Raw genomic sequence first — 12,747 nt, forward strand, 5'->3', positions numbered from 1 at the left:
CCTACAACAAAAGCAAGCAGGCCACAATAAGAATAATATATTCCAGTAAATCTCACATGCTGAGGAGGGTGCAAAAGCATGGGGATTATCTGAAGGCAAAGATAAATAAACCCCCAACTCTGCAAACACACGTTGAGGACACGAGTGGCCTGAAGCATGCGGTATGTGAACAGGCAGGTTTGGAGTGCAGAAGGAAAAGAGGTTGTTTTCAACGCTAGGGTTTGTAGGAACTGATTGAAATAATTCATGGATTTGAAGTTAGGAGTCCAATTGGAATAAAAATGGTTGGTGCAGGAACAACAGCTGCTTAAGCTGGGCTTTGGCTACACCAGAACCAGTCTGCGTGTGAAATAAAGGTTAAAAAGGAGAAGTTTTTCCCCAGACTGAAACCACAGGACTGCCGTTATTTTAAGACGACCCACGCTAGCACTACTGCCCAAAGGAGCTTTTGTCTCCTCCCCTACCCTTCACCTGTAATATTTCTTATATTTCTGATACTGAAGTGACTGGGAAACCCAACCTGAGCTCCTAATGTTAAACATCCAGCCTGGGATGGATTATGTACAAGTATCCACTGATGGACCATGCAGTGGGAGCGAGCAGCTTCTGAACTGAGCTGCAATCTCAGACGTGAGGATGTGGAGCACAGGAGAAGTGCACAGCCCAAACTGCCTCCCTTTTATCCCAACTGCTAAAACCAAATGGCTTCTGTCACCAAAAAGAACTACGAAAAACCCATAAGCTGGTGCATTTTAAGTGGCAGAAATCACTAAGCAAACAGAAAACGTGGACAAACGAACTCCTCGGTACTTCTCCCACCCCGTAAAAAGGCAGTGTCACACTGCCACCTTTTGAGGCTTACCTTCTGGTGAGTTTGGAGGTGAGTTTACTGAACAGGTTGGTGGAGCCGCGGGTCCGGGTCTGCGAGAGCGGCGTCGCCTCGTGGGAGAGGCTGGGCGAGGCGGGGGGGCCGTTGTAGGTGGCGGTGCGGCGCTCGCGGAGCTGCCCGTGGAAGGTGCTGCGGCTGGCCGTTCCTCTGGGGAAACGAATACGGTCAGGAGTGGTCGCACTGCTAATGCTGTGGGTTGAAGCAACAGGAGTTCTCTGATCGGGAATGGTGCTGGAGCGGGAAACAAACACAGAGAAACAACGCTGGAAGGTCTTTACGGAGGTGCTAGGGAGCTGCAGGAAACACAAAACACTACGTTCTACCATAAAGCAGAAGCAGACACTTTTAGAGAGGCCGGGGTTGGAAATATCAACATTATTACAGCACTGTATGGAATCAAAACTGGTAAGAAGTTAGGATTAAGAGGCTGCCGAAACAGAAACCTACAGAGGCAGAAAAATGCAACAGGAGTATCCTGGAACAGACCGGATCAACTAAGTGTACGGGGTTTCACTGAGAAGACTGATAAAAGAGTAGACGAGTAAAGTTTCCTCCCAGGAAAGAGAAGCAATAGGTAGTCTCTCCCTCTACTTTTTAATATATACAGCTTTGAAAATCGTCCTCATTTGAAAGTATCCTCCACAAAACTCTCTACGAGCAAACCAAGTAGTGAAGTCCTTCAGGATACACAGTGTCAGTCTCCCCCAAACTTTGGCAATAGGGCATGTCCAATCCTCCTAAGAGCAGGTTCATCATTGCAGGATTATGTCCCAGACAGCCTGGCACACCACGAGACAAATGTGAACGAGACTGAAATAAATGAGGAAAGACACACCTTGTGGGCAATAGATACTAGAAACGAGCTAGGACTACAACTCCACAGCACAAAGTTAAGAAGCGGTGGGTATCAGTTAGTGTCACAAGGATTCGGGGGTTCTTACATGGGCCTGAAGTTATCTGCGCCATTGTCTATTGGAGGCAACATCATCTTCGTGTGCACAGAGGCCGACACGGACATCGACTTCTGATGCCGCAGCCGAACACTGGAGAAGGATGGAGTGCAAACTGAAGCAGGGCTAGCTGCGTCAGCGAACATTGCTGTCAGGCTGCGAGGGGGTTTGGGTTCAGGCAGAGGCAGAAAGAAGAGCGTGATGGACCAACAACACACTACTGCATAGAAAAAAAGCACACTTTTCCTTCTGTTAACTGGTTTATCAAAGAACACCGACTCAAACAGCCCGCTCAGTAAACAGCAGTAACTGCGCTGCGCTCCCCGTAAAGAGCATCCTTACGACATCTCTTACCAGCAGTGTTAGTTCGTGGTGGTGCCCTCCTTGACGTACACAACCTGAGTGACTCTATGTTCTGTGCCAAAGCACCGGTATAAAGCACTGATGTAACCCGTGTTTGACTTAACATTAGCAAAATGCATTAAAAACCCCACCAGCTGCACTTGGCAAGAGACTGACGATAGCTCCGTTGCTGCAGTGAAACACTTTAGGTTTGGAATGAAGACAAATCAATGTGGGTTAGGCAAAGCTTTCAAATCTACACCTGGGAACCAAGGGACTTCGCAGGCACAATCAAAACCAGCACAGCCATGGTGTTTGACAAGGCCAGAGGTCCAAATGCCATTAATCAAGCTGTACATGTAGCAGGCAATGAGTAACTCCTGGTGTTCTCTGGAGGAAGAGGTTATGACCGTTAAAGAACATCTCTTATTGCCTGGCCCCCAACCTTAAATTCCCCAGTAAATCACCATTCAGGCTTTGAAGGAAGGTCTACAGTGTCGTCTCAGCAGAACAGCCAGCTGTGTAACACGTTAAAATAGAAATATTTCTCCTTTGGGCCAAAATACTCTTTGTAGCCTTCACGTTATCTAGTTATGATAAGGATGGGAGAAAACAGAGAGGCCTCAAGACATATTGGGCCTTTCAGGCTACTACACCATGTGTCACTCATCTTAACTCTGCTGTAGAAGGAAGGCAATTTTAATTCAGAAATACAGAGGTTAAGAGATCAGTAACTGTCAGTGACAGCTTCACGACACTGCACATTCACTTCTAAGTTACTCCACGGCTACACAGACTGAATCCAGCAGGATGCCAACTACAACCACTACTGCAACCAAGCCTGCCTTACCCCAGGGTACCGAGACACTGCAGGGAAATGGGCATTAATATCAAAAGCAGTACCCCAAGGTCAAGTAATCCCCAAATAATTGGTCACTTCTAGGTCCTTCCCTCTCAATTTGTTACAGAGGATAAAGGACAAATAATCTAGTTTTAAAATACATTAGACCCAAGTTTTCTTTAGTCATCTGCCTCCAAAGATGTGACAGCTACAAGTATCAATGAGTATCAAGTACCATATCAAGGCACTGCTATTTTTTCCTCCGAGTTTTGCTAGAAAGCAGCTTTCCTGGATGGCCAGCCTGGGAGCACACAACAGCGAGCTGACGTTCACCAATTAGTGCCAAGGCTCATTAAAAATCCGAGGCTGCTGCAAACCATTTGCCTTACAAATGCTACAGTTGTTCAAGGTGAGCATCCCAAGGTTTCACTGAGCTGGTCTGACTGGCTATGGAAAAAAATCTAAAATCCAGTTAGCAATCCATCAATCATGTATGGGAATTCCTCCTGCCTGTAATGCTTGCCACCAATAAAAATTCCAAAAGCATTTTTAACAAAAGCTTGGATTGATACAAAGCTTAGGTTCTACTTCACATCTTGTAATGATTTTCCTTCTACGAGGCAAGTTTCTGAAGTTGAGAGCACAGCAATATCAGAGATACTACAGCAACACCTAAGGCAGGCAGAACGCGCTCTGAGGAGCCAGTCTCATCAATCACCATCTCTATTTACCCTGTATGAAAGGGCCCTGTGTTTCATGAGCAGTCGAGCCTTTGCCCTGTTACAGCAACAACATATATTCAGATATAAATTCTGTGCTGCATCTTTTCTTGTTTTAACTCTCTATAAAGAGTAACAATAAAAAGTAATGACCAAAACCACACAATAAAAGCCATTCTATTTTCCTTTTCCTGACAGTGAAAAGACAAAGTTCGCAGGGTAAGTGATGTTTGGATACCATATTGACAATAACCTGTAAATGACATAAGATAACCAATTACAGATATAAAATAGAGTTAATACACTTGCCAAGTACCACTCAATGGTAAATTTGAGCTTAATGCCCATCCGTGACAAACCTGAAAGAGTTGTTTGCTGAGAAACAAAAAACTGAGAAAAATCTATGTAATAACTTCAAAAGACAGCTCCTTATGAGCACAAAGTTACTCCTAAATTAAAGGAACATCTCAATTTCAAGTAAAAAATATCTAATAACTTTAAAAATTGTAATAAACTCTAGACAAGATATTGCAAAGATATTAGAGGTGAACACAACGTTGTTAAACCAAGAAATCAGGTGATTAAATCCAATCAAAGCTATTTCGGATAGAAAGATTTGTTACTCAAAGCCAGTTTGGAAAGAAAAAAAAAGGCATTAACATCAAATCAAAGGAAGAATGGTGAGCTTTCATCTCAACAAACTGGGTGACATGAACAAGTGAAGGCCGAGACACACACACACACAAAGCAACAGCACCCAAAACCATGTTCTTTAGCCCTAAATGCTCCAGGAATCAAACAAGGGGCAGATTTTGTGTTAACTTTGCTATTTTGCCACTCTTTCTTACGAGCTGCCAAAAGGGAGGGGAAAATTCTGTGCAAATTAATGGTGGCTTATTCAACATGCTCTAGAAGAGAAGTATTTTCTTCCCATCCTTTACAATACAGCATAAAATTAGAAGAGGAAGAGAAAATTGGGAAGAGTAGGAGAGAGGTACACACCCCTCCAAGCTAAAGCATTTTTATTAAGTACTGTATTTTATTAAGTATTTTATTAACTACTGTATTTTATTAAGTACTTTATTAAGCATTTTTATTAAGTATTGGCTATCTGGGCGCTCTCCTGGCAACCATCACCTACTTCATTCCTATCAGCTTCTGAGATCAGTAAAATCCCATTAAAACCAGTTGGTTGGCCAGCCAGGAAACGTGGTGGTTTTCTTTACGCGTGTTAATCTACACATAATGCCTATGCTCGCTATTGTATTTATTTTCCTCAGCTCTCCTCAGTCTTTGGGATGAGATGTGGCCACGGTGCCAACACGTGGACAGGTTAATGCCAATTCCACTGCACGGTCAGTGTATTTTATACTCAGTAAAGTAAGAGAGCACTCAGCATTTTATATTTTGTAAGAGAAAACCTGGTATTTCTGACTGTTTTCACTCCAAATAGGGAGATATCAGTGCTTCTCTTCTCAAGAGGGGTTCTGTAAATACTGGGAAGCAGTTGCACTACAAGGCCATCAGTCAGGAACCTTGTTAGTCTGTGACAAAGGTCTATCAGTGCTTCATCTCTGCTTAGAAAATAATTAATTTCTCCCTGAGACTTTGCCGAAAAAACCCCAATATTCCAATTAATACCAAAAAAACCCCAATATTCCGAATAATCCCAACAACGTGGAGTTTAGAGTGAAATGTAAGAAGAGAACAGCCCGAGGGAGATGGATCTGTAGCCTGACACTGAACAAACCTCTTCTGCAAGCACACGTGTTTGGCCACAGGAGTTAACAAGTGATAGAAGACGAAGGCTGTACAAACATGACAAGTTATTCAACCAGAAATTTGGCTTTTTCTTCTACATTCTGAGCACACAGACCATAAAAATGAAGCACAGTGAAAAACCCCAACATACTTACAGGTGCTGCACAACCACAGATGCGTACTCACCTTTCCTCACGAACGACACTGAAACATGACTGATTTTTAACAATTCTGGGGGATGTGAAGACAAGGGACACAGAGCATAGGATGAGATGCCATGTACCTGTTCTCCTTGCCGTTCTGTATCACCGAATGCCTATCGGCTGTGGTTCTCTCACTGCAGACGTAGGTGTTGCGCCGCGTCATCGCTCCGGGGGCCGTGTTATTCTACAATTCGAAATGCACAGCTTCGTTATTCCCCAAAAAGCGGCTTTTCTGGGGTGAAGTCTACAAATAATTGAAGGCTGGTTTACTTCATGCTAGTTCTACGCAGATACAAAACTTGCAATAAATGAAATAAGTTTACATATAAACACCTTCCAATATTTTTAAGGAATAATGCAAATAATTCTAATAAGTTGCTCCTGCATTTCATGTTGATGGCTCAAAGTCAGTATCATTTAAGGGTTTTAATTACCTATGGTCTGAATTACAAATTCAGCATCCATTTACATCTGGATAGCCTACATCTTTATAGCCTACATTTGAAACACTTTACCACTTGTAGACTGTAGACTTTTCCTTTAAGTTAAAATCACACCCTTAAACAAGACAGGAAAAGCAAAGACTTAAGAAACAAATGTGGTAAAATTCAGTGGGAAGGTTAACACGGATGTTTGAATATTAAAATAGTATCAAACACCGGACAAGTTTAACAGGGAAGAATAAGTCAAATTAAAGAGACAAACTGCAGAGAATTTTAATTAGACATGTAAAGAAATACACATTTAAATACGAGCATAATACATTGAGGACAGGAGAACCGGGGGAACTTAAACTACAGAGCTTACTTCAGAGGGGAGAAAAGAAATCGAATTACTTTGCCTCTGTCTTTACAGAGAAAGAGGGTGGAGATATGCCCCAGCTGGCGGTCAATTTTCCAGGAGCGACTGAGAAGCTGGGTAATTCACAGATAACACAGTTATACACAGGTAAATGCAACTGCACGGTGCTCCAGGTAAACACATGCACCCCAGGTTGGAGAGGAAATAAAGCCAGCAAGCCTTAACGTTGTATTTTTCTGCCCACCCCAAGAACGTTAACACGGGTTGGAAAGTGGGGGAAAAAACACCTCTAAAAATTGTCATTAAAGAAAAGGATCACGGGGCAAAGCGGGAAGCAGAAGAGGCTGTTTAAATTAAAACATCAGTAAGTTGAAATGTCACTGCTGGGGAAGTCGTGGAGGAGGCGGCTGGAGGGAACGAGTGGTCAGCGCCTGGATCAGCACAGGATGCCACTAAAATCAGGCAGGGGCTCATGCTCAACTGACCTTCTGCAGCTCTTGGAGGAATTACTGCTACAAGGGAAATTCAGCGGGTTTGAAAACAGCATTAGAAAAGGTTTCATTAAATGGTCAACAGCAGAGAATCAGGGGAAGGAGGAGAAAGAGAAAATAAAGGGAAAACTTTTCAAGCACAAAAGGAGAGAAGCCAAACCTGGTTTGTTTCCGAACCTGCAATAAAACTGTTAAAGTGAAGTGTTCTCAACAAGCAGCAGAAGCTCCTCCAGAGCCCTCAGGTAAAATATTGGAGTCTCAGCAGTGCAATCTCTGCGGATTTAACAGCGAAGCCACCTCCTCTGCTTAAAACACTGCTGGCTTTTTACACCCCTCGATGTGAACGTACAATAAAAACTGAAGTGCAAACTGCGTAACCTCCTGGTGTTAAAAACTGCAGAGCATCAAGAGTATTTCAGATGAGCAGAACTATTAATTAAGCCATGAGATGCATGCAGTCGTCTCAAGGACTCTCAAGTGTTCTTCACTGCACACTCCTCGGGGACAGGCAATCACCAAGCAGCAGCCAAAGTCCCTTCCTCGTACTTCAGTCCTCATTCATCCCTTATCTTCAAACCTGGTGATTTGCTAAAAAACACTGATTCTTCTACTTTCCTCTGATATTGGTCATTGTGCAAAGTCCCCTCTCTTCACTAAAGTTGCTACCAATGAAACTGTGCACCCAACGTCAAGTTTTGTCTCTGGAGAAGTTCCCCTGTGCAAACCCCTGGGACACTGAGGTTTACCCATATCCACATATCATTTTGCTCTGTATTCCTACACACGTTAAAGGATGAAGCACCTAGAATATCAGTGGTTTTCTGGTGGGAAATATGCACAGCAAAGGGTGGTTTCCTTCTCTCCACCTGCTCCTTTGAACACTATGTGTTTATTTCCCTGGAGAAGACACCACAGCCCATTAAAAGGTGCCGTCACGCTGCACATCTAGAAAGGCAAGACCGCAATCTCTGTGCTGGATCAAACTTTAAAGGCTATGATTTTTTCCATTTGGGAGTGGACAAGTTGTGGTATTCCTATTTGAAATCAGAGGACTCTAAAGATGCATTTTCCCAGCTCTCTGGAATGCAACGGCAAGGATCAGTAGAGAATTTTTCCCCTTTTTGTTCAGATTTCACAGGTCCTGAGACAAGATTGCAGCATTTCAAGCTTTCAAATTTCAGTTTTAGCAAGAATACAGTCTTGGTATCGGGGCCTTTAGACATTTTAGCGTACGACCTGTCACAGTTCATCAAGGAAGTTCTTTAGTTATGGACTTCTTTGTTCACCCAACCTACAGACCATTAATCCCTGACTGTGACCACACTGCATGGGGGGACAGCACGGGAAGCCCAAAACTGGTGTCAAGAGTAGACAGAGCATGAGGACTGAGGAGAGGAGCACGAGCAGGACCTGGGGTGTTGGTGGCAGCAATGCCCATGAGCCAGCAATGTGTCCTTGAGCCAAGAAGGCCAACGCCATCCTGGGCTGGATGAGAAGGGGTGGTTGTAGGGCAGAGAGGTTCTCCTGCCCCTCTGCTCTGCCCTGCTCACACCACAGCTGCAATCTTGGGTCCAGTGCTGGGCCCTCAGCTCCAGAAGGACAGGAACTGCTTGAAAGAGTCCAGCAGGGCCACAGAGATGCTGCAGGGAGTGGAGCATCTCCTGCTGAGGAGCGGCTGAGGGAGCTGGGGCTCTTGAGCTTGGAGCAGAGGAGCCTGAGGGGTGCCCTCATTCCTGGGGATCCATTGGGAAAGGGCAGTGTCAGGAGGAAGGAGCCAGGCTCTGCTCTGGGATGGCCAATGCCAGCACAAGGGGCAATGGTCCCAAGCTGGAGCACAGGAGGTTCAAGCTGAACATGAGGCCAAACTTTGTGAGTGTGAGGGTTATGGAGCATGGCCCAGGCTGCCCAGAGAGGTTGTGGAGTCTCCTTGTGTGCAGACACCCAAAGCCCTGGCCGTGTTCCTGTGTGACTGCTCTGGTGATCCTGCTCTGGCAGGGGTTGCACTGGGGGAGCTTTCCAGGTCCCTGCCAACTCCTGCTACTCTGAGATTCTGTGACTGATGGAATGACAACCCCTGACGTACAATAATGAACCAATCTGTTCGCTTATGAGCTTTATTAGTAGTAGTACTAGTAATTTTTACAAATCTGTTCTTCAAACCACTTACTCTCCTCTCCCACTTTCCTTAAAGCTACTCTAAGGGCTGTGGGACAACAAGGACTAAGGAAAAACTCAAAGCTGTGAGTAAGAAACAAGGAGCAATTAAACCAAGCAGTTATTAGTTCCTAACTATGCAACCCTGCAGCAGGTTTTTGTTATTTATTTGGCATTTGCCCAACGAAACCTGGAGCTTTTTCATGTGCACTTGTTCAGCGTGCAGAACTATTTAGTTTAAAGGAGTTTAAACACTCCATCAACTTCACAAGTGCAGCTTGGAGCCCCTTACTCCAAGCCCAGCCGTAGGCGTCCGCTCTACAAGCACTTACCCTTAAGTGCATGCTTGTAGGCTTTGTAATTTAATAAAGCAGCACTAAACTGGCTAAGGCTCTCCAGCGAGGACCAGTTCTGCTCTGTCCAAGCAATAATGGCTTTTAAGCAGTATTTTTCTGTCTCTTCAGTGATTTTCTCATCACATTTTAGGACTTAAGTGTTTGAAAAGGGAAAAAAAACAGGAAAAAGAGAGTTTGCACAGTCTGAGAGCTATAAACAGAGACAATTTTAAATGCTAATTGAGTGCCATCATAAGTCTAATTCCATGTTACTGGCCAATAAAGCAAAATAAATCTTATTTTACTTCTTTTGCTTCAGACGGTCAAAAAGCTGCGAGCTCTGAAGTTCTGCTCTCCTCTGTTGTAAGAGATGGTGCTGAGTACACGACCAAAACATAAAATCACTCCATTGCAAGCTGAATAAAGGCCTGGGAAGTTATTTCTTCTGAAAACAAGGAAGTTTTTCAATGCAAAATCCCAAAGTTTTAGACATTAAATGTTACAAGACTCTGGTTTTTTGTTGCTGAGGTTTAGGGGCAGCTGGGGGAAGCCCACAAGGCCAAAAGCCAGGCAGACTGCTCTTAAATACGGGTTTAAATACACCTTGAAATGGTTTTTAGAGCTACATTTCTTTGATAATCTTAATATACCAACTAGGACTTGGAATAGCTTGAGAACAAAGATCAGCTGGCTCCTTACACACACGAAACTACAAAAACCCGTATAATAAAACCAGAGATTTTATTCTTCTGCACAGATAACACAGAAGAGATCACAGAAGTTGGTGACATCAGAAATAATCTAACTCACGTGGAATTTCAAGGGACAGCCTTTGGGTTCAGGTTTCTTTCTTTAAATGATTTTTAATACCTAAATTATGTGTTCTCTAATAGTTACCAGTGCTAATTATTAATACCTACTAACTACTTCAGGAATATTAAGATGTAACTTGCCTAGGTGACTGATGCAAGAGAAAAGAAATGGAAAAATATGAGATATCTACATCTACTCTCGGTGAATGAGAAGTAAAATCAGCACTCCTGAGAAATCACAGCTTTAACAGCTCAAGGCTTCGATAAAGAAGTGTTTCTACTTACACTAGGAACAGCCGAACCTTTCTTACGCTCAGGAATATCAGCTTTGTTGGGGTTGCTGGCGTTTCCGAGCATTGGGCTGGCCGGGGCAATGCCTCTTCCTGCCACGGCACTGCTGCTGGATTTTCGTGCCTGAACTCCCTCCTCTTTGAGGTCGGTGTCTGTAGTGCTGGTCTGGCTCCTTTTGGGATACGCCACTACCGAGGGGATGGATGGTCCAGCTTAAAACACAAAGAAGAGAGTCAGGAAATGGGTTTTTCTTCTCTGAAATTCAGTAGCTGCTTCTCACTGCAACAGAAATGTATTCACACGTGGGAATTGACACAGTTAACGCTGGGAATCAGAGATGCAAAAAGGTGATAATTTACATTATCAAAATTAAAAGCTCTTTAGAGTCATCTTAAAGGCACTTAACAGGCCCCCGACTCACTCAAACCAGACGGTGGCACACGCTGTTCAAGGTGATTTTGGATAAAGTCGGGCTACTGAGACACAGACCTGGTGATAACCCAGGACCACCAGCAGCCCTCCTAGAACAATTAATCCAGAAGTGTATGTATATACACATAAAAATACATATAAATGAATATATTATTTATATATGTGTGTGTGCATGTACGTGTTTATGTATATATCAATATATTTATATACACACAAAAATACATATTTTTATATACGTACACACATAAAATATATATTTTATATGTATCTATATATAGATATAAAAATACAACAAAAGCATCACAGAACACAGTAGCTGTCATCCCAGGAGACTCCCCAGGGAAAGCAACCTCTGAATGCACTTGAATTATTTAAAAATGGACCTAAACAGAGACTCTTTTATGAGTTCATGTCTGGGCAGGAAGATGAAGATATTCAGAAAACCGTAAGCCACCATCTTGCACACTCACTAAGCAGAAGAATGTCAAGTTTGTCCCAGTCCCTGATCTTTAGGAACTGAATTCCTGCAGGACAATTGAGCGACAGTACCCTCAGGAAACGCTGGCAGAAGGATGTTTCTTCACGTTTTTGACGCAGGTTGACCTACTCGTGTCAAAGGCAAACCAAAGCAGAGCAGACATATGGGAGCAAAGGGGGGAGCTGGGCTTTTTTTCATCCAAAAAGGGTGTTGTGGCATTCTCTACAACAAGACGTTGTCAGGAATGCACAGACGACACGAAGCAGAGTAAGAGAGTTTTTGCAGGCTTTGTAACAAACCAAACATCAGTTATTCAGTAAATTATTTAACTGCCACGCTGGGAGCTACACCGGTGTCATCCTCCTTACCTCTGGGGGATGGAGACAAACTAAAAATGGAATCTAATGACTACATTCTGCAGCACTGAGGACTGCTCACCGTGATCGCTGTACCGCCGCTGCTTCTGGCTGGAAGATATGCTTCTCTGAACTTTGTGATGAGGAGATTGTCCAGTGCTATTATTAAGATCGCTACTTGGCCTAACTTTGGCAAGCGAAAGGTTGCTGCTGGAGCTCGAATCACTCGCATCCAACTACGAAACAAATGAGAATATTAAAAACAAGGAGTTCAGACAAAGCGAATTAAACATCCACATTACAGGAACTGCAAGAGGCAGAAGGAAGATGGCTCTGGTACATAGGAAATTTTGTGCATAAGGGAGCTGCTTAGAGGCCCCAATTTGTCTTAGATTTTTAGGTGAAACTCAGAGGAATTTGCAGCTCCTCAAAGGACAAAAATCAGATACAGAAAATCCATCTCTACCTCCAGAACTCTCTCCTCTAAGATTTTAACAGGGAGAGGATACACTGAGTAGAAACCACCACACCAACTCCTCCAGCAGAGGAACCAAGAGCAGCTTCACCGATGCCGAGCCCTCTCAGCACTGTATGGAAAGGTGATCTATAAAGCAAGGACCTTTTTAGGTTGATCAGTCCCTGCTCCTTGGTTCTCTTGAAATATTTACAGCTGGCACATTCACACTTGAGCTCCTAGACCAGACAGGAGAGTATTGGACATAGAGAGTCCTTCAGAGGGGAAGCAGCGTGGTTTTGGGGAGCCTGAAGGCAAGAGTTTACTGACCCAGATCGGGGAGAGAGCAAACACAACATCATCTGGGCAGCTGACACTGATGACTGGAATGATGTGATTTTAAGTGTAAAGGACTTCTGTGCAGGGATGCATTTGCAG

At 43.7% G+C, this 12,747-nt stretch overlaps 1 protein-coding gene across 1 annotated transcript; it reads right to left on the reverse strand.

Moving 5' to 3' along the window:
- Positions 1–851: 851 nt before the first annotated feature.
- On the reverse strand, positions 852–12,091 carry LOC104535584 (MAP/microtubule affinity-regulating kinase 3-like; the record flags this gene model as incomplete). Its single annotated transcript, XM_010183830.1, has 5 exons — positions 852–1,120; positions 1,831–1,995; positions 5,786–5,889; positions 10,584–10,801; positions 11,938–12,091. Coding segments are annotated over 5 exons (903 nt in total), but the record flags the coding sequence as incomplete, so codon positions are not given.
- Positions 12,092–12,747: the final 656 nt, after the last annotated feature.

Source organism: Mesitornis unicolor, unplaced genomic scaffold (genome assembly GCF_000695765.1).
Source record: "Mesitornis unicolor isolate BGI_N332 unplaced genomic scaffold, ASM69576v1 scaffold29884, whole genome shotgun sequence".
Lineage (NCBI taxonomy): Eukaryota > Metazoa > Chordata > Aves > Mesitornithiformes > Mesitornithidae > Mesitornis > Mesitornis unicolor.